The following is a 23261-nucleotide window of genomic DNA, read 5'->3' as shown; positions in this document are numbered from 1 at the left end:
TTTAGGTATAATTTCTAAATAGATATGAAGTACTCGAGTGATTGAGAAAAAGAAAAAAATATGAAAGATAGGAGAATTGAACTCTGGACCTAGTAGACAAGTACACAAACTTCACCAACTGAGCTGGGGCAACTCCCTAACTTATGTTTGCACTAATAGATTATAAGTCTAGTTTTGGGCCCTCATCCTGCCATCCAAATCTAGGGGCCCAAAGCCACCGAAGCTTTGGGCCAAGGCCGGCTCTGGGTGAGGGTGACAGGTAAAAAAAGCGAGTGTATATAAAAACCCCTTTCTGATTCTCCCATCTCACTTTCTCACTCCCGAGTTCTTCTCGTTAGGTTTTCCTGGCTGAGGTTTGAACAACTCTCTCACTCCTTCACTAGAGTTCTTGTTACGCCGACATCTTGTTTTTCAGGTACCGTCTCTCTTCATCAGCGCCGATCATACTTATCTCTGTATATATTTGTTACCTAATTCCAAGTTGCGTCTCTCTTTCTCTATCTATTGTGCGAAATTTTGACCTGATTTCTACACTCCACTGTCGTACTTGCTTTGATTTACTTATGTCAGCTTAGAGATTTTTTTAGGCTACTGATTGTTGTATTCCACATTAGGGTTGTATTTACTTATGTTAGAGTAGTGATTGTTGTATTTCACATTAGTGTTGTATTTCACATTGGTGTTGTATTTCACATTGTTGTTGTATTTCACATTGGTGTTGTATTTACTCATGTTGAACTTTCTTACACAAAATCCATGATGTGACATCCCAACATTATTTAAAGCTTAGTATTTTTTTTTTTTTCTTTTCAGAAATGTCATTAGTTATTAGTGACAACTCAAATGGTGGCTATTACACGGGAACATTGGGTGAAGAAAAAGTCGTAGCCCGACTTGCCAACTATCCTGTGGTCAAAATACAACATCCAAGTTTCTTGGTTTACAAAGGTTTACATGTGTACAATAACTCTGACTACCATGTGTACGAAAACTTTTTATGTACTCTTCAACAGTTTCAAATTAATTGTGGGGGCCAAAGTTATGAGTATCAACTATTTGATGATAACAAACGTCATCCGTCTGTGATACTAACCAAAATATTTAATGACTTATTTTGTGGTCTAAATTTTTTGAAATTTTCTAATCTTGGGTCCGGCAACTTATTATTAAGCAATATTGTTATTGTAAAACATAACGACATGTCCGACCCAGATATCACTGCGAAAATGATCGGAGTAAACGATGATTCTAATTCTTCTGCGAAGGGTATGATTTCTTTACTTATAATTTTTGAGTTAGTACTTTAACTTAGTATTGTTATTTATTAGTTCTTTGATTTTTCAGATTTTGATAGCATCAAAGTTATACTCCAACGTTTTTTCTGTTCAAACGTAGAAGCAAACACTTTCTACAACCACGAAGCCCAAGATCTATTAAGAAGATTTGGGTAAATATTATAATTTCTTTCCTTTTCAATTTTATTCTTAATAAGATTATAGTTTAATTTTGTTAACTTTGTTTATTTTTCTTAGCTCAAATCAAGGAACTTTTCTAAGAACTACAGTTGAACGTAATTGGCTGTTATTACTGCGTCATCCTCTTTTCTACGACGATAAAACAGCTATGGAATTTTTCCGTAGATTTGGAGACTTTTTGGATGGATGTTATACTGAAATAGCTAATACGGATTTCGAAACTGCTTTAGTGAAGCTCAAGAATCCTAATTGGAATGCCGCGTTTGAAAAGTCGTTGAAAGCTAAATGTGAGCAATCGCGATGGCAAGCTTTCCTTAAAGAACATCCGCGTGGTTATACAGCTAGCGACAATTTAGATCATTCAAAGAGATACTACAGCTCGACAAATAGTCTTGTGAGATACTACAGAAATGTAGTATCTCATTACTGCGAGATCCTCAAAGTGAACAAAAAGGAGGTATATTTTGTTTGTTTGATTTTCTTTTATTTGTTTTCCAATTATAAATAGTAATTATTTTAACTTATTTACAATATAGGTTTTTAAAGGTAGAATATTTCCACACATTCGTCGGACAATGAGGGAGTATCATTCAAGTCTCTTAATCGATATTTATAAAGTTTATGAAGCGGAGATAGGTAAGGTGAAATTACTACCGGACTACTTTTACTTGGGGGAGTATTATTTTTACACTGGAAAAAGACCTATTTGATCTAAAGGTAGTATAACTCATAATTTTGTTATATAAAAAACTTACTAACTGTTTTGAAAGGTGCCACATGAGCTTTTGGTGATTTTGTTACCTTATGTGATGATGAAACAGTCACTCCTTTGACTGCCTAGGTTTTAGTTTATGTTGTTTGGTGGAATATCACTTTCTTATAATGTTTTGTTGACCATGTAATCTTTTGCCTTCTGGGTGCATTTTTCTTTCATACTTGATTGGGTATCTTCCCTCTTCTCAAATATATTATGTTCCGTATTATTTCGTAGAACAGTAAGTTTGAATTTCAATTTAAATCTTGAGATTGCTTTACAATTCTTGGCTAGTTATATTCTTACAACATCGCCTCTTAGTCTTTCTTGGCACAGAAACGAAGCAGATCTATCTAAACTATTTAGTTGAGGTAATTAGAAAGCTCCCCTTGCATGGGCAAAATAGGTTATCTTTCATATGTACTTGAGGTTGATAGGCTTAGTCCTAAAGTTGAAGTACATAATAGATAGACTCAATTTTTTAGACTCAATTTTTCAACTACAAGAAGATTTTGAAGTGAGGATTCTTATAAGAATGTCAAAATACCCAGAAATCTATCCATGGTTGCAGCCAGGGATAGTCTCGATATAGCTCCGCCCTTGTCTGGGGCAGAAGAAAGATGAGTCATGGTCTGCCAACTTTTTCTTGATGTCGTCCTCATCAACCGAAAGGAGAAGAAACAAGCCCGGATGCAGCTGCACCTGATCTACTAATACTTCAGATTATATTCCCTGGAGGAGAGATCACAAACATCATATCCAATGGCTGAGAGAGGACTAAGTGCAGAGGAACAGAACTGTGAAAGATCTTCTACTGGATTGATAGATTTATTGGTCAATCCCCTTTGGGAACACATGTCACTCTAGCTCTTCAATTCGTCATGCTTGCACGAAGGTGCTTTTGAGAGAAGAAGGTCAAGTATATGTTTGGAGTAAGCATAGTTTTGGATCTTAATATTTTGTTTAATGGCAGTTCTTATTCAACTTGCTCAATGTTTTGTTCGAAGAGGCAGAGAACCCAAACGACAGGAGAGTCTCCCCATCTCATCTTTTGGATTGATTGCACTAGTGCCTTGAACCTTTTCTAGCCGTCCGATTTCCTGAAATGGAAGTATAGAACCCACCAAACTTATCTTACTATAAGAATGTAAATTTGTGGTAGAGCCAGCTTATTTATGTGAAAACTAAATATCGTTGTTACCAATGAGAATCAAACGATTGGAAACTTTATGAAGAGATTAATGAATTAAGTAATTCACATTTTTAGCATTATTGTTGCAACTATAAATTGCGAGAGACGGAAAAGTCACGCGAACTATAGTGATTTTCAGTACATCAGCCAGGAGCTCTTTTAGCCCAACTGTCGACTACCAACTGATTGTAATCCCCAATTCCCCAGTTATAATTTCTAAGTGGAAGAAAAGAAATTATAAGATACCTGAACTAATGCGACTGCGATCTTATTTTAGCACAAAGTGTAGCTTGACCTTTGATGTCAGCTCCACGAGACTGGTCCTTGGCCAGTGCAAGAAAAGCTTCATCAAAACATGATAAAGCATCTGAAAGTTCATTTTGCTCCAGATGGACTAATCCAGCTTTATAGCAACAATGAGGCAGCTGCTCCTCGAGGAATCTAAAAAAGAAAACAAACGAAGACTAGATTTAAAACTTAAAAGTGTAATGAACCGAATCACAAATATACCGAAAATTTACTACATATACTTGCCCAGGGCGTACAACTGCTGGAGTAGGAGCAATAGGTTTTCTAGCTTGGAAAGAAACAAATCCTTCTAGTACACTAAGATCAATCGGCTTACAGGCTGCCACCAGAGCAACTTGCAGTTGTGACTGTGTAGATATACCCGCCACACCTATTGGTTGGGGTGGAACACCACCATCTGGAATCCAGGTTGATGAGATGGTTGAGGTGGGACACCACCACCTGGAAGACCAATATCAGGTGCCACATTGGCCTGGTTAGACATTACCTGGTTGTTATCAACCCCTTGAGAAATTTTGATCAAATCTTGAGGTATACCTCCCTGGAGGGGGTAAGGAAGTTGCAACCTGGAGGGATGATATTGTATTCTGGAAAAAAGTCTTCAGGTATAGGCCCAGGCCCAGCTGATGATCCTGGGCCAGATAACATGTTCCAAATATATCAGTTCGAGGAGTGGAAACTCCAGTAATTGTTGCTACATATATAGGATATTTTAAAAAGTAGACGTCTTTTTTAGTAGCGGGGTCCCGATCGTATTTTTCCCGAGATGAAAGAAAAGTTGCAGATGGTTGAGATAAAAGCTGTGAAAGATCTCGAGATCCACCAGAAGATGTCCTGGTCCTATTCCTTGGTGGGCCCAAGCCCTAACCAAGTTTAAATTGTCGTGTCACTTCCTTCATCCATAAAATCTCCTTGCAACATTCTGTAATGGGAATATATACTGCCTCTGTAGTAGATAAAGCTACACACTTCTATAGTTTAGATTGACATGACACTGCTCCCCCTGAAAATGTAAATAGATAGCCTGATGTGGACCTTTTGGAGTCTACATCTCCTGCCATGTCTGCATCTGTGTAACCGACTAATACTGGCTTATCATTACCAAAACATATATGAGCTTTAGACGTACCTCTAAGATACTTCAGAATCCACTTCACTGCTAACCAATGCTCTTTTCCTGGATTGGCAAGTAATCTGCTTACTACTCTAAATGCAAATGCAATGTCTGGTCTCGTACACACCATTGCATACATTAAGCTTCCTACAATTGAAGCATAAGGAATTTTCTCCATTTCTTCTTTTTCACTTTTAGTTGATGGACACTGATCACAAGTCAACTTGAAGTGACTAGCTAATGGCGAACTCATTGGTTTTGTCTTTCTAGAACCTTCTCAATGTATCTCTCTTGTGATAGCCAAAGTTTTCCAGCTTTTCTATCACGAGATATATGCATGCCAAGAATTTGTTTTGTTGGTCCTAAGTCTTTCATATCGAAATACTTGTTTAGTTCTTTCTTTAACCTGCTAATTTTATTAGCATCCTGACCAACAATCAACATATCATCAACATAAAGCAAAAATATAATTAAATCTCCATCAAGAAATTTTTGAACGAAAACACAATGATCTGAAGCCGTCCCGTGATACCCTTGATCCTTCATGAACGATTCGAACTTTTTGTACCACTGTCTTGGTGCTTATTTCATCCCATATAAACTTTTCTCTAACTTACAGAATAAGTGTTCCTTACCTTCAAACCTTGTTGGTTGTTCCATATACACATCTTCCTCCAAGTCACCGTGAAGGAAAGCGGTCTTGACATCTAGTTGCTTAATTTCTAAATTCATACTTGCAGCTAATCCTAATACTAACCGTATAGATGACATCTTCACCACCGTAGAGAAAATCTCATCAAAATCAATACCCTTCTTTTGTACCGTGGTTGTGAATTTCTTTCTTCGGTATTGATTTTGAACACCCATTTATTTTTAAGAATTTTTTTATTTTTAGGGTTTTCAACCAACTTAAAAGTGTTGTTCTTGTGCAAGGATTCAATCTCATCTTGCATAGCTTTCAACCACTCCTTCTTGTGTACATCATCTATGGCTTCTTCATAGCACTGCGATTCTCCACCATATGTAATCATCACATACTCGTGCCGAGGATACTTGGTAGATCGTGCTCTCTCTAGTCGATCTTCTCAATTCAACTGGTGGTTCATGTTGAACTTCCATTCCATACTGATGGGTCATGAAAATGTCCCATCAGAGTCGTTTAAATTAGCCGAGTTAGTTTGTTTCGAGTCTTTATTGTAATAAAATGGTTGGTTTTCTTGATTAGGTGTCTTTTGCAGAGTTAGGTGTGCAAAACGGTTAAAAATGAGAAAAAGATGCATAAAGGGTATTTTGGTCATTTAGAGTCAAGGACATTCTGGAAATTTGGCCAAGGTCAGTGCGTGGTTGAAAAGTAGAGGTCGAGATGAGTCCGTAGGAGAAAACGGAAGTCAAATCGGAGTCCGGACGAAGGAATAAACCAAGGTCAAAGTCAGGTCAACATTTGGTCAACATTCGGTACAAGTTCGGGCAAGTTTCTGGCCCGCGGTATGCTTAGGGACACGTGTCGATGTATGGAGGTTGGTATACGCGGTTCCCGTGTTAGCGCTCAGCAGCGAAGTAGCCCTTATAAGATTGATCCAGTGAAGCGCGTCGCAACTTAACTCCGTGCACTAGATCCTACGTTTTAATCTTATCCGTCCACTTCCGCGTTTTTGAGATCGTGCGGCTGCTAACCGTCCCGTCATTAAGCTGCTTCCATGTTACCCGAAGCTGTGTATTAGGTTAGTCCTAAACACGTGGCTCTTTCTTAACGGCCCAGATCCGTGTTTTCGAAATCAACGGCTACTGTATCTCCCGAATGCTAGCAGAGTCTAGAGGTCGACACGTGTCCATCCCATTAGATTTATAAACCCTAGCCGCCAACGAAGTAAAAAAATTCCCTTACACTATTCACCAGGCCCAGCACGGAGAGACCACCGATAATCTTCACTGATGAAGACTTAATAGGGGTGATCACCCCACATATAGACCCGCTGGTGATACGGTAATGTCCAACTGGAATGTCGAAAGAATCTTAGTCGACACAAGAAGCTCAACCGAAGTTATGAGCACAACGTGCTTCCAAAAGCTGGGGGTAAGTCCCCAATACCTCAAACTTTACAAATCGTGCTTGACAGGATTTGGAGACAACCAAGTCGAAACCGACAGGATCGCACAACTGCCGATGCTGATTGGAGACGGAGTAGCCAACAAAATCACGATGCTCAACTTCGCCGTGGTCGGAAGGCTGCATGCCTACAATATCATCCTGGGAGAAGAAACTTCTTAAGAGAATCCGCAGCTATCATCTCCATGAACCACTTGATGATGAAATTCCCTATTCCGGGAACGAGTCTCGTAGGGACAGTCCGGGGAAACCAAGAGATAACTCAGGAGTGTTATCTGATCTCAACACGGAATTGCAAACAGGAGGCGACCGTCCCAGTCAGCACTGGAGATGAGGGAGTTTTCTACGACGATCCCACTGCAGATATGCAAGAGTAAAGCGTGAATCGCCCAGGTACGGCGAACAAGTTCTCCTTTTCAGCTTATATTACAATAAGGCCAGTAGGCTATAATATAGCAATAACTACAGTATTTATGAATAAATAATACTTTTCGAAAATGATATTATTCAAGGGGGAGCCCTAGTTAAAACTTACTTTGCTTTGGCAAAATGGATAACCCTGGTAGCTAAGGCAAGAACCAGAGGCCCTAAGAAGAAGTCCTAGTTAAACTTACTTTGCTTCGGCAAAACGGATAACCCTGGTAGCTAAGCCCACGACCAGGGGCCCTAAGGAGGAGTCCTAGTTAAAATCACCTTTATGCGAGCAAAACAGACAACTCTGGTAGCTAAGGCCACGACCAGTAGCCCTAAGGAGTAGTCCTAGTTAAACTCACTTTGCTTCGGCAAAATGGATAGCCCTGGTAGCGACAACAACGACCAGAGGACCAAAGGAGAAGTCCTAGCTAAACTTACTTTGCTCAAGTAAAACGGATCGACTCGGTCCCAAAAAAAGTCCTAGTTAAACTAGTCGTGCTCAAGCCGACGAAACAGCCCTGATAGTGAAAACGACGATTAGGGGCCCAAAAAGAAGTCCTAGTTAAACTATTCGTGCTGACGAAATAGCCCTAATTGCGAAAACGACTACCAGGGGACCACGAAGAAATCCTAGTTAAACTAGTCGTGCTCAAGCCGACGAAACAACCCTGATAGCGAAAGCGACGACCAGAGGCCCGAGGAGAAGTCCTGGTTAAACTAGTCGTTCTCAAGTCGACGAAACAACCCTGGTAGTAGAGTTGGGATAAAACCCCGCAGACCCGAAACCCGGCGCGGGTACCTGCGACCCACTAGGTTAAGCCTGTACCCAATGAATAAAATGGGCGGGCTCGGGTTGCAAGGTCTGTCCGCCTGACCGCCCGAGCCTGACCCGTATTTAAAATAAACTACTCGCCCGTTATACCCGCTCTTACTAACCCGCATGACCAGACCTTAAACCTTTCCAACCTAGACCTTCGGATGATTAATTTAATCTCATCTGTTTGATCTATGGTGTCTAACTCAAGCCGAGTTCCTATATTATCTCTCGTTTCTTTTGCCCTAATTTCATTTCCTTAAAGAACTCTACATTTCAACCGAAATCCTAGCGCCTCCAACGTCAGCCTCCCTCTCTGACTCTCTCTCTCTCAGTCTCGAGTTTTGATCTCTAGTTTCTATTTCGAATTAGTTTCCTTTCGAAGTTGTTGTTCTTATCTCCTCGTCTCTTCTTCAACTTCAACAGTTAGGGTTTTGAAGTTAGTGATCAGTGAGTAATAACTCAATCGCGCAAAAGTAAATTCATGGTTTTTTTAAGATGAAATACTTGAAAACCGGGTTCCCACCGCACCCTACGGACGCGGTAAATCCCTCTCGGCTAACGCCGTTGTGGTTGATTACATCTCAATTTTACGAGTAAAGTGCTCACCATGATTCTCTGATTGTGGGTATACCATGGGATATATGATCACGCCCTCTGACATCAAGTCGGGTTGATCTTACACGAAGAAGTGCATGCACATTGTGCTAATTTTTACATCATATAGGGTCATGCGAGTACCTCTCATTTTTACACCATGTGTAATTTGGGTTATTCAATCTTTAATGGATATAATATCTATGTTGATATTTGTTTTCTCTATAATTGGAAACATGATCTAGTGATTATATGTCAATAATCAGTAAACATAAGGTGAGGCTAATACTTAAATCTTGCACAAAATATTATGAATTTAATTTTTTCAAGAACTTAGATGGCTATTGCATTAATTATGGGATTGAACTGACATGTCATCAAAGTGACCTCTGGCGGGTAAAATACCATAGTTTGTGTAGATAAACATGTCTTAATCCATGTGAAGTGATCGGCCCATGGGAAGGTTACTTTGACCGGTCTAAAGGAAGCCTCAAATTGCCTTATGACTAAGATATGTGGTATATTTAGGTGTCATGCGAGTGTTGTTTCGGTCCAAAGAAAGGTATAACACTTAGCAGATCTTGTGTCAATATTTGAGAGTATCACTAGTAAGTTACTATCTCTGTCCAAAGAGTAGGTAGTAATGTTACACTTGATATCTTGAAATGGACCCTAAATTGCAATATTTGTTTAATTGTTATTGTTATTTGTTATGCATGATTATATTGAACTCTAATATGAGTGTGTTTTTTATTGTCTTTTGTATTTAGTATCATCTATATCTGCCAACATAAACAACATTCTGGTGCTTAACGACACTAACTTTAAGAAATGGAAAAAGCACGTGATGATTGTGCTTGGCTGCATGGATCTTGACGTTGCTCTTAGGATGGATCGCCCAATGCCTCTGTCCAGCTCAAGTACTCCTAAACATAAGGCTGCTATGGAAAAATTAACTACTTATATTTTATCTCTCCTAACAAAACCTAAGAAGATAATCTAACAGAAACAACATGACCACCTTTGGTTAAAGGCAATGCTACTTTGAGGGATAATTCCACCCATCCAGCAGAAAATCGTCGCCGGCCGGCGACCTTACTTAAAAAAAGTAAAAAGAATTTCTCTCTTCATCTTCTTCTTCTCTAATGCGGCTAGAACCTTATCCTAAACCCTAATTCACTTATCATCATCATGCGCTTCATTATCATCCAAAACGTTACCATCTTTATCTTCATCAGTCATAGAAATCGATTTGAAAACGAGCAATTGATTGAAGTAGATTTAGATAAGGAAAATGAAGTTGAGGTATAACGAATGAGGAAGCTTGAAGTTATAAATTAATTATTGGCAATAATACCCTTTTGTTTGATTCGAATTACAAAAAGAGGATTTTTCCGTTGGATGTCATCTCTATCAAACTACGAACAAAAATGAACGCCCAAACGTATACCTCACATAACCGACTGACCTGTTTTAATATATAGGATTTTTGTTAAAGCATGTTCTTTTGCTTTTTGCGTATGTAAAGTTTATTTACTTCATTAAAATGGGAAGTTTTAAAGGAAGTGTGTTTGTTGTTAAAGGCAATGTATTTTGCTCCTAAGACTTGGTCAACGCAAATTGACCAGGTATTGTTAGAGGCAATGGCCCCTCTATACTCTATCTATCCTGCTTCTGCGGGAGGAGCCCCCTCGCCGGAAACGTCTTGTTTCATGACGAACAAGACCTCGAAGGTCTAGTTTCGAGAGAAAACCAGACCTTCACGGTTATTGAAACAAAGTTTGTGTTTGAACTAAAAACTATTCAAAAAATGGAGCTTCTGATACTTTCATGAAGGACATGTTCCCTCCGTCTGAAGGAATGGTATCCTTCCGAAGGAATGCCCTTCGACCAAGGTGGCAATGCGTACGATTTGACGACTAGGATCTTGATAACCTTACTCGGAAGATCATCTAGTCCGGTCAAATTAGGGGTCGTAATGCTTAGCTAGAAGCCTCTTACGATCGTCGGATCACTTCAGTAATCTGCGGCTAACATAGATCGGATCCTATAAGGGTTACGCATACGAGTGATGGTTTGAACGGGGAGAATTGACTAGTGGGAGATTGGCAAATAGATGGACTGGATCCATTATTAGTAAGTCCAATCAGTTTGGAGGAGTCCGAACACACACACACACACACACGCACACATCTGGGCCCGGGAAGACTTTAAAGGGTCGGCCATCTCATGGTCGGCTAGGCCTTAAGTGGGTCGGCAAAGGAAGCCCATAAAGGAGCTATGTTGGCCGACCACGCTGAAATAACCCTAAAAGGGTATTTTGGTAAACTCTGTCTAATTAGGTCTTTTAGGAATCCAATTTTGGGTTAGACTCTAATAATTGGGATTCTATATAAAGACCAAATTAGACAACCTAAAGGAGAACAAAAAAATTAACACAAAAGTGTGTATTCCTCAGAGAGAGAGAGAAAAGGAGTTTCCCTCAATTATCTAGTCAAGAAGAAGTGGTTCTTCATCTCAATCTTCAAGAAGGTCCTAACTGACTTGAAGAAGGAAGTTCAAGTCATACACTCGGTGTCTCAAGTAGATGAGCTACACTTGGAGCTCTTATCTTCTAAATACTGGTCCGGATTTAGTTCGTGAAAAAGCGATTAAGGTAGTCATCTTTCCATTCTAGTTCATAGATATGTTCATGTGGGCCGAACTTCTAAAAAGCAGTATGGACAAACCTAATGTTTGACATTAGAGTGGAACTAATGTCTGGTTATCCGCATACAACATTAGGTAGTATCATATGTATGATAGATAGATACAAAACCCTACAGTGGCATCACGAGCCGTTTGCATGAACTATCCTTGACTAGGCGAATTAGATTCGAAACTTGAATTGCTAGATAGTTTTGTTTGAATGGAGATTTAGACATATTTTGATTAGATCAATTTAGGATTTTTGAATATGATTGAATGACCTAAAACGCTAAAACTTTAGCTTTTTGAAAAGGGTTTTCGAAAACTAGTTTTAGGTTTAAAAGTTTTTGATAAAACTCATCAAAACCGTAAAAATTTGACGACGAATACATAAAAAACAATACCAAGCAGCAGCTGAACAGTAAAGAAAGAAAAAAGAAAGAGTTGGAAAAATTAGGGTTTCCAATTTTTTTTGGAAAACCCCTGGTCGGGTCGCCAGAATGCGTCTAGGACGCGTCTCGCCCGGACCAGATGGGTCTCAGACTGCTAATCCGTGACCGGTGGGACACAGATTGGAAATCCCAGTCCGTGAAGGACCGGGATTCCTAGTCCGACTTGGACTAGGAGTCCGATACAGGAGCATCTCTGACATCCCAGCGCGTCTAGGACGCGTCAGGGATATCCCAGACCGAGACGGACTAGGAAAGTCCGAGACAGAAGCGTCTCGGACGTCCCAAACGCGTCTAGGACGCGTCTAGGAATCCTAGTTGGTCTCAGTCTATGACTGAGACCCTGAACGCAAGTCCAGACGCATCTAGGATGAGTCTGGAGCGACCAGATGCATCTAGGATGCTTCTGGAAGCTACCAGGCGCACCTAGGATGCGACTGGAGCATCCAGATGCGCCTAGGATGAGTCTGGAGCGACCAGATGCATCTAGGATGCTTCTGGAAGCTACCAGGCGCACCTAGGATGCGACTGGAGCATCCAGATGCGCCTAGGATGAGTCTGGAGCGACCATAAGCGTCTAGGACGCATCAGGACGCGTCCAGAGGCATCTCATTCGAGATGCCTATGTCGTCCGTGCACAGAAGTGTCTAGGACGCTACTGTGATGCGCCAAGGCATCTCGGACCGTACATCCGAGATGGCCTACGTACTGTCCCAACCCGAGACGTGTCTAGGACGCGTTACTGTTCCAACACCTCTCAACATTGGTGTCCAAGAGGTAGCACGTCCGACCCGATGGTCTGGATGCGTCTGGGACGCATCCAGTACGCATCTTAGCATCCCATCCGAGATGCCTATGGTCTATCTTAGGTCAGAAGCGTCTAGGACGCGTCTAGCTAGGCTAGGCACGTCTAACTGAGGGATAAAGCACGTTTCAGAACGTGCTGTCCCTAGGTCCGGCCTATGCCTAGGCTGAGCTGAGACATGTTTGGGTATGACCCGAGACTAGTCAATGGACCTTGACCAGGGTTTGACTTGGGTCTTATGAGTTTGACTCGGGTTATTTTAGGCCTTGACCCTAGTAGGAGTTTTTCAAATCTTTTTCTCCTGGTTTCAAACATATTTTTTCGACATTGATCCGGGCCATCCGAGGGCCCAAACAGAATTTTTCCTTGAATCGATTTTGGGAATCATTAAGGAAGAAACATGATGAGCCACTAGTCCGAAGTTTACGAAAATAGACTTTAGAGTCCACTAGACATAGAAATGTCACAATTTCCCACGATTAGCTGTACGAAACATAGCGAACCTAGAACCGTATCTAGGATATCTTATATTATGAATGTCATATTATTGTATGTGATTGCGTAGATTAATATACCTTTAGATAAGTGATCGTTTCTTGTTTCTTAGCACAAGTGTGTGTGCCCGAATAATACTAGTATAGGGTCTTAGAATCCATTGATGAATCGAACGATGAGATCATGGTTCAAGTGGGAGTAATCAATGGAGGTTCAAGGATATGAATCCGAACGAACCATAGGCGAACAATAAATAACCTAAAAGATTAGATCTTTTAGAGGTTATACTAAGATTTAATAAATCATTACGCTAAATCGCATAAACTTTACGTATTAGGTCATGATTGGTTATGCTAGAGTTCACAGTAACGCAACTTGATAAAATATGTAAAAGTCCCAAAAAGAATTTTGAGTAGAGCCTACCCAAATTAAGACAGTTGTTGAGCCCTTGTTCATCGATGGTGGGTCTGCCAAAGCAGGGTGCCATCTTTTACCTCGGGACAATACGGGTAGACCTATGAAGAGGCCTACATGTCTAAATGGATATTCTCAACGAGTCAGCAAATGGGTTTTAGATTTCGGGGCTAGAGGAAAATTTGACACTCAAGTATGAAATTCGTCAACCAAGAATGATAGGAGTATGATCAGTAAAGATCTTACTCACCCAGGACGACGGGTTAAGGGTAGTGGCAAAGGGAAAGACAAACAAGTTGCCAAGACCAAAGGTGCTCAATCTGATTTCTAAATGTTTCTATTGCGATGGCACGGGCCATTGGAAGAGAAACTGCCCCAAATTCCTGAAAGACAAGAAAAACGAAACCGTATTTTTCGCACAAGGTACGAATGTTATAAGTTGATTCAATCGAGTACTTTTCCCTTCAAGGTATTAGATACCTAAAACACTTTTTTCATTATGAATGACATGAGCAAGTGGGAGCTGAATTTTTTGATTGATGGAGAAGAGATGAACCTATCAGGAGCTTAAGAAGCAAGAGTTGCTACCAAGCTCGAGAAGGATTATAGACTCCGTAGGCATTAATTTAATTAGTTTTAGTTTTTCTTTCCGAACATCGACTCTGTAATCAGATTATGGAATTAATTAAGTATTTATTATTTTATGGTGTTCTTAAAGATGCTTAACTTTTAAAATTAGTACCGAACGATTCGATTTAGTTATTCTAATCTAGTCAAATAAACTAGGAAGAACATGAATGAAGCTAAAGATGTTTGATCGCGTATCTCTCAACAATAGTTAATCATGGTTCAAACCAAGAAATTTGACAAGATCTCTTATGACAAAATAGACGTCAATTAATCATTAAAACTTGTGTTAGACACAAGATTATGATTAATGTGACTAGAATAGACTAAATACTAGATTGGAGGAAAAGTTTTAGAAACTACACCTAAATCAAGTAAGGGATCAATCTAACTAAAGATTATTATGATGAGATCATAAGTCCAAAGTCATATAGTCTTCCAAAACATAAGTGTCTAATACAAGTCTGCCCACCCACTAAAACCTAAAATCGCTATAGCGAATAGAAGAGTTCTATACAAGTATGGATTTTAGAAAGAGTTCTAAAACCAGTCTTTTGTTCAAAGTCTAAAAGCTTTAGACATAGGTTCTTCGAAAGAAGAAACACGAGGTTTTTCCGCAAATCATCGAAGCATTATTGGGTTGTTGATCTCGATGGTGTCTTACTTGAAAGAAGGGTTTTTCAAGAAGACAAGTGGGAGGAAAATAGTCGAATCAAGATTCGAACCGAGCAACAAATAGGAGTAAAGAATTTACTTGTTAAATTGTGAGTAAGGAGTTACTCGCCAGGAAACTTCTTAAGGAGTTAAGAAGATCTCTCGAAATTTGTTCAAAAACCCCGAGTGGGTCCTCAGAAGACCCACACAAACTGTAGCAGAACCGCTCCGAAATTTGGCTGAGAGTCAAAAGAGATAAGAGTAAGAGTATGTTTCTAACATTCACGAGAAATTCAAGGAGTTTAATTTCTTAGAAGAATGATTAGTCTTGTTCGACAAGAAGGTAAGTGGAAGTGAAACAAGTTTGTTTCAAGTCTTGTATGTAGGGACATACTAGGAATGAGAAGAACATTAGGAGTATCAAAACAGTTAGGGAACTGACTCAATAGGACACAATATGAGGGTAAATTAAACTGGGCATTGAAGTCTATAGCAATAGATCAAAGAAATGATAAGACTCGTTCAAAAGGGAGTTTTGAAGAGATCTAAATAGAAATACTCTTAGAGAGAGATTCTATCCATTCACATGAAACACTGCCAAGCAAGACTCGGAATTTAAAAATTCCGATAAGCGAAAGCAAACATGAGAGAAATACTTATGTCGAAGACAAGATCCAGCATGGAGATGATTGATGTTTACCCGCACATCTGAGAGATACTTGGAGTATGAAGATGTCGTCACCCATAAAGATCAGAGAGCGGCCTAGAATGCTGGGAGTATCTAAGATTAAGTCTCTGAAATCGAAGGTTGAAGAAAGTCATAAAAGTAATCTTTCGAACATAAAGATAAGAATCTTTTAGGCTGGACAAACAGATGAAAATGAGTTTTCATGCTGGGAGTCGTTGCTAACTCTACTAGATAAGAAAGTAAAATTAGAACTTAAGAAGTATTAGTTTCAGTTTAAAGAAACTGATATTATTTAAAAGCTGATGAAGGCGTTCTTCAGCATGATAATGATGAGCGAAGTGAAAACGAAACTGGATTAAAATCCAAATCTAACTTGTCACCTTGGAACGAACATGGAAGATGTACGAATCTAAGGAATTAGGATCAAGGTAGAGAGTTCTAAGATATTTGTAAAATTGAGAGCGTAAAGGAGCTTACGTGGGTGCTCAAATTTTACAAACTCTTGTTATCCAAAATAAACTTGGTTTATTTCGTCATCTAAATTTTGGTTTAGAATTTAGACGACAGTCCAAAATAATGGAGTGTTCCAGGTAGGTTTATTAGATGTCTGATCTAATGAAAGAAACCCTACAAAGTAAACATGGAAGCACACCATTATACTATCCCTAGTCCAGGTCATTGGTTGGACAATAATGACTTAAGAAGACTAGCATAAGTGATTGACAAGATAGCGTTGTTTCTTGGGCTATGGGAATAGGAGTATTCAAGTCAACTTTATGGGTGTATAGTTGATACACTGGAAACCCGCCAAAGTGAGAGTTCTTCAAGATTTGAAGTTATGAAACGTCATAACTCTCATTTACGCAAATTGGAGAGATTCCTTAAAACCTGAGTACTCGCTCAGTTTATGTAAGGAATGTCGAACTTTGGTACCACCAAACGGCGTGCCGTCAAAAGAGGTTATAAAGATGGTTACTGGGTGAGACGGATAGACATGAAATTGAGTGGGAGTACAAGAATGAAATATGTCTTCCTGAGTAGAATCAGGATAAAGTATCTCCGGGCCACTGTATGAGTAACAACTGGAAAATGCATGGGCATGCTCAAATGGATTAAGAGTTAATCATTTGACTTGACAGTTTGTTCTCGGGATCGAGAAAGTCTGATTAGTATGACATATCAGATCAGATATGAAAATACATGGAAATCGAGCATTGCACTTGTTCTAAGTACAAGTGGGAGACTAAAGGATATATTCCCTCGGTCTGAAGGAATGGTATCCTTCCGAAGGAATGTCCTTCGACCAAGGTGGCAATGCGTACGTACGATTTGACGAATAGGATCTTGATGACCTTTGATGAGTACGTAAAGTACTTCATTTTTGGGCTTTATTTTATAGTCTTTATGTACTAATTTCTGTGGAATAATTAAGTTACATGGTTTTGTAGGAAACTCCCAAAAGGATAAAGAAGTTACTAATTAATGTGACACGAAAATGTCACATTTGGAGAGCCTAACTTAGACTAATTAGTCATTTTCGAGTGTTATCAATAATATTTTATGTGTTTTTCTTGTTTAGGTACCATATTTGGAGCTAAACATGGAATTCGGAATAAAGGGGGCGAATTATCACTATCATTTCATGTGCCCAAAATGAGAGAAAAAGACTTCAAGCAAATCATATGAGAAGAGGAGTCAAAGACGAGCCCAACGGTGAAAACGAAAGTCAATTCCGAGTTCGGACGGGGAAGTTGTGAAAGAAAGAAGTCGAGGTTCGGTCTTAAAATAAGGATTCTATGAAGGCACCCTCCTTTGGTTATAAGTCTAGAAGGCACCCTCTTGATTTCCAAGTGAAGTCTAAAACCCAAGCCCAAAGAAGATGAAAGAAGGAAGAGATTTTGGAGGCACCCAATGGACTCAAGTTTGAGTCAAAGTCAAGGTTGACTAAGTCTAGGGTTTGAGTCAAATACACTATTCATCTTCTTCCTTCTTCTACATCATTCACAAAAAGGGAGAATACGCAAACTTGGGAGGAAGAGAGAGAAAGTGAGAGTTCTTCATCTTTTTCACCAAATCAAACACTAGGTTGAGGGTGAGAGTTTGATAAGAGAGGAAAGAGAGAGAGGGAGGTGCCGGCCAACTTGGCCGGAACCACAAGGTTCGGTCGGAACATGGAAGGAACAACAGCTACAGCAGCTCGCCGGACAGCAACACACTCAACAGTAGCGACGGCCAGCAGCAGTGAACCGCAACAGCACAACAGTGAACCGCGACAAAACTGCAGCAAACCGCAACAACAGCAAATCGCGACGCACAGTACAGCAGCTATGGCGGCAACAACAGCGGCGGAACAGCTGCTACAGCAGCAAAACGCGACGGCAACAGCTTGGCCGTGACGCGGGACAGCATCCGTGGGTTGGATTGAAGCTCCCTTTGGACGGATTTTAGCAACTTTGGCCGGATTTTATGATTTTTGGCCGGAACCCTAGTTTCTTTGATCGGATTTATATGAGTTTTCCGGCAATCTTCTTGGTTCGAAACTTTAGGGCTTTTACTCCCCATGTCTTGATCTAGCTTCCCATGTGGTTTGATTTGGTTTTGGGTTAGAAATTGTAGAGAGAGAAAGCTAGGGTTTAGCTTTAATGGAGGTTGAGTTCTAAATGGAGATGATGATGTGGTCGCTATGGGGAACCCAGAAATTTGCTAAGGGGAGATCGACTGGAATTAAAAACTAATATTTTCCGACGAACTTAGCCTCGAACCATCATCGAAAAGGGGGATTCTCTCACCATTTCCTTTCCATTTCTTATTCGATCACCATATTTAGCTAACTTTAGTGTGTCGATTATATGAGATGAAATGTGATGAATTGGTGATTATGTTTAATATGATTTGACGTTTTGATTATAATTGATGTTCATTTATTTTGATTATCGTTTTGATCGTATTTTCATGTGTCTTGTCAAGCACTTCGCATAGTTAATAGACGAAACGAAGTATTCGATATCGATCGTAGTCTAAGTCATAATTTCATGTGTCTTGTCATGCACTTCACATAGTTAGGCGACTAGACGACACTTTCGATGACTTGGGATTAACCGATTTACGCGTTTGTTTGACTAAGTATGATCTCCGGATATACGTAGTGCTTAGAAACATCTACCTTAGAAGTCGAACATCGATTATACTTTGAAACATTAAATCGGACTACACATAGTCGTAGATTTATCATTATGGATTCCCGGACTTCGACACCTCTCTCACTTATTTGTTGCCTGAATCGAGTCTTACCGTCTCCCGACTCTTGTTCCTCCGACTCTTCTCTCGAATCTCTCTCGCCCGTTTACTTTTATCGTTTAATTATTTATTTCTTCTCTTATTACTTATTCAATCTAAAACTCCCATTTATCGTTGTTTCCTTTCCTATTTAGTCTAAGTTAGCATTTGATACATAGACCGGGGGATAAGACCCTTCGTTATCCAAACTACCAACTTATCCTTGGATCGACTCCGGTTTTACCGGTTACTACTTGATACCTCCGCTTGGGTGTGCAACCTTTTCGGGTGCATCACTAATACAAGAAGTTCCCAAGGATATTGAGATAGATGTATGGATTGGTAACTATAAAGAGTGAAGTTGGTGAAGAAAATGGTTTGTTTAGGGTGCGTTCTGCAGTTTGGCATTTTCCAGGGGATAATTCTGGATATTAGGGACTGAACAGAAAATAGCATCCCTCCCCACGTGAATTGAAATCTGGTAGATTTAATTACCAAACTGCCATTCCCAATATTACAAAACTGCCATTCCCAATTTTAAAACCGCTATTGAATTTTAAAAGGATTTTTGAGTTTAAGGTCCAAAAATAGGGGGGTAATGTGTCATATATCCACTCCTAAATTAATAAATAAAATCAAATCAAAATAAACCGAAAATGTAAAATAAGTCCAAAAATTAACTATTTGGTGGGCCCCATGCATCAATCCTTTAATTATATCTCATTTTAGCCCTTTCATAAATATTTTTAACCATTGGTAAAAGGTTTATACTTGTTAAGTTCATAACTCTTTCCATATATTTTATGAAAGAATATTTATGTTGGATATTTAATACCAATCTTTATTTCCATAAACTCCATAAATATTTAACCAAATCAGTGGATATTTAACAAAAATGAGTTGCACTCTCAAAAAAACGAGTTTCTATCTATGTAACTCTATATTCTTTGAATTCAAGAAAGTATATTATTTCTAACTCCGTTGTATTTGATTATAGTAACCTACCAAATCAATGGATATTTACGTAAAACGAGATGTTCAATCCCAAAAACGAAGTTCTCTCTCTGTAACTCTTTGTTCTTTGAACTTCAAGAAAGTATGAAGTTGTGATTTGCGTTTTATCTCTACCTCGATCTAATTAGACATCTACAAATTCGTTTACGAGGTATGTCCAACTTAATTTGATCGTCAGAATCTATAAATCTCTATTACTACAATCTTCTTAAAAAAATTATTTATTCTAACAAAAAACTTATATGTAACATTTTTTATCACTTTTTGGTAAAAAGTGAATGTTGAAATCTCTATTAATTCAATATTTTTTTCATAAAAATTTTTTATAAAGTGAAATTGTGTTTGCTACATTTTCGGTATTCTACTAGCATTTTCTATATTCTATTAGCATCTGTTATGAATTTGTTACAATAGGTTAAAAAAGAAATACTATTTTGTTAGCATCTTATTGATTCTAATAACATTTTTTACATTCCATTAGCTTCTGTTGAATGTATTTGCAGTAGGTTAAAAAACAAATACTATTTTTCTAGCATCCTATTGATTCTACTAGCATATTCTACATTCTATCAGTATTTGTTGAATGAATTTGTTACAGTAGGTTAACAAATACTTTTTTAGTAATTAAAATGTATAAGGTGAAATTGTTTTTGTTACATTTTTCGTATTTTACTAGCATTTTATCGATTCTTGTGACATCTACCAGCATTTTCTACATTCGTATTCTACTCTGTGAATCTCATTGATCTCACATGTAGTTGCGGTAGGTGGTCGATAGATGGTATCCCTTGTTAACATGCCATGTAGTGCATCAAGAATTATGATGGTGATACGACAAGTTTTTTTTTATCATTTTCACCAAACAAGCGTTCGTCACCACTTATCAATGTTATGTCTACCCAATACCAAATTATGATGAGCCAATGGAGTACATCGATGAAACAAGAACACTACCTCCGTTAACAAAGAGAAAACCGGGAAGACCAAGGACAGTAAGAAGAGAGATCTCAGGAAACATACCCAAAAGAATGAGGGTTTGCGGTCGGTGTAAAAAACCGGCTTATCACAATAGTGCCTCATGCACGACAGCTATGTAATAACTAACTTAAATTTTGATTATGCAGGTTTACTTATTCTGCTAGAAACATAAATATTCTACTTATGTCTTTTATATGTTTAGAGAATTTGATCAATGTTACCAGATTATCGTATTTAAACAAGAGGATTTTCCTATTTCCTATTAAATTTTATCAATGGTAACGATATTATCGTAGTTATACTCATATGTATTTGGCTAGAGTAAGTTAAAAAATGTCGAAAAACTAAAAAATGCTGGTAGTGTTGGAGAAATTTTGTCAACATCTTACTGGTATCTTTATACCCATTGGACCAAGCTAGAAAAATTTGTTTGATGTTTCTAGCAATTTAGCAATTTTCAATACAATCAAAGCAAGTTGGTTTTAGCCTTTGTTATATTTTAATCAAAATGTCCAGATTTTTGATATATTTTTGTACGAACTATTTGTTTCCTTAGTTATATATGTTATCAATGTATTCAGCATTAAGTGTTTGAGTTCATCATGTCTTTGCCCTACCACGTATTATAATTGTATAGTTTCAGTAGTGTCTAAGAAATTTGAGTAACATCTTTATCGTATCTATAAACCTGTTGAACGACATCTAAAATATAATATAATTGTGGTATTATAGAACATTGATAAATAATCCCATAATTGCTCAAGATGGTATTCAGACTTAAAACATAAACATGTTTACTACGTTTTATCACATAGTCCGTTACAAAATACAAGTTAAAGTACTTAAACATTTTTTCTCCATTCGATTCATTCAGCAATAACCAAGTTAGTTCACCCCTCTTCCTTTGCGCTAGTTTTGTCCAATCATCTTTTGGCATCTCGTTACGAAAATGTTTATAGTTCGATTCGATATAAAGTTCTTCCCTATGCAAAAGCACATACAACCTACAATCACTGTCAAAGTTCAAACAACAAACCAATTCAACATCTTTGGGTTGTAACCATTTATGCGTTTCTATAAGAAACTAAAAAATGCTAGTCAAACAAGTCATTTTTCTTATGAAACCAGTTTTGAACAATAACTATTTCAAGGTTCCATGATAAACTTCAAAAATGCTAGACAAAAAAATGACATTGTTTTTACAATCCAATTTATTCTCTCATTTTTTTTTCCCCATATTACACCATGTAATGTTCTATGGTTGTCAAAAAATCAGGTTTGACAGGTAACCATTGATAAAGTTTTATAAGAAACTTAATAATGCTAGACAAAATATTAAGTTTTTATTGAAAGTAACTAAATTCTGGATCTAACACTATGCTTAAAAGTCTACATTACAAAATCCTAAATTAGATAGAACCCTAAATTGTCGGTCCAAAATAAAAAATTTAAGCAGAAACCATTTCTTCAAAGAGATTACACAACAACAGAGACAAGGTAACAATACAAATTTTTTGTTGCATGCAAAAAAGAAACATACTCTTCACTTTGAACTGATTTAGGACTTTGAAAATAACTTCCATTAAACCACTTCAAAACAACTAAACCCTAGAAATTTCTTATTAACTAATCAATTTCAGAAAAATAAATCATAGTTAAAGTTGTAAAAATCAAAACCTAATTCGTTTTGTGTTGTAGAAATCAATCTAAATCATAAACAAAGTTGAAGGAATAACAAAAATGATGAAAACCAAAATAACTTACTCTTTACTTTTGATGATGATGAACGAAACCAACAATGGATTCTCCCTCTCTCCTACTCGATGTTCTCTCTCTCTCTGTTAGGTTTATTTTGGGCGTGTTTAAGATAAGAGTTTCCCTCTCTCTCTCTCTCTCTTTGGTTTGATATTTGAGGAAAAGACAACTTTTTTTTTTGGTTACTTTTTTTAAACAGAAAAGGCTACTTTGTTTTTATGCTAAACGAAAAAGACAAATTTTTCCGGGAAAAAAAAGTTTGTTTTTGAAGAAATAAATGTAATGAATCTTTATATATTATGGTATTTTTTATTTTGGGTTTTTTTTAACTTAGGATAGGTTAGGCAGTAAAAAAGAATAAGAGGATAGACATGTAAGTTACTTTCAGTGGATTTATTTTCTTTTTTAGATTATCTTTGGTCTCTAGACTCGTTGATCATGCGATTTTGGACTTAAATCTCATCCCCCGATTTTAAAACTGCCATTAAATATAAACCGCCTTCCCAATTTTAAAACTGCCATTAAATATAAACCGCCTTCCCAATTTTAAAACTGCCATTAAATATAAACCGCCTTCCCAATTTCAATTTCGATCCGCCTTCACCAATCTATAAAAGGGACCCAAGCACATACAATTGAGAC

General features: G+C 38.1%; 1 protein-coding gene across 1 annotated transcript; it reads left to right on the top strand.

Moving 5' to 3' along the window:
• The first annotated feature begins 314 nt into the window (after nt 1–314).
• Nucleotides 315–3498, top strand: LOC147537004 (uncharacterized). The gene is made up of 5 exons (XM_086643627.1): nt 315–415; nt 814–1266; nt 1345–1447; nt 1533–1932; nt 2012–3498. The coding sequence occupies exons 2-5, from the start codon at nt 816–818 to the stop codon at nt 2183–2185; spliced, it is 1128 nt and encodes a 375-aa protein (XP_086499753.1). The 5' UTR covers nt 315–415; nt 814–815; the 3' UTR covers nt 2186–3498.
• The last annotated feature ends 19763 nt before the right edge of the window (nt 3499–23261 follow it).

Source organism: Eschscholzia californica, unplaced genomic scaffold (assembly GCF_041429995.1).
Source record: "Eschscholzia californica isolate CP2 unplaced genomic scaffold, dmEscCali1.0.p SCAF_5, whole genome shotgun sequence".
In the NCBI taxonomy this organism is placed as follows: domain Eukaryota; kingdom Viridiplantae; phylum Streptophyta; class Magnoliopsida; order Ranunculales; family Papaveraceae; genus Eschscholzia; species Eschscholzia californica.
This window is presented reverse-complemented; position numbering and strand designations above follow the sequence as displayed.

What these genes read in the sequence shown, in the direction of transcription:
- LOC147537004 (XM_086643627.1), top strand. Translation starts at nt 816, where the DNA reads ATGTCATTAGTTATTAGTGACAACTCAAATGGTGGCTATTACACGGGA. An exon ending in TTCTAATTCTTCTGCGAAGG is followed by an intron (nt 1,267 to 1,344) that starts GTATGATTTCTT and finishes TTGATTTTTCAG; the next exon opens with ATTTTGATAGCATCAAAGTT. An exon ending in GATCTATTAAGAAGATTTGG is followed by an intron (nt 1,448 to 1,532) that starts GTAAATATTATA and finishes TATTTTTCTTAG; the next exon opens with CTCAAATCAAGGAACTTTTC.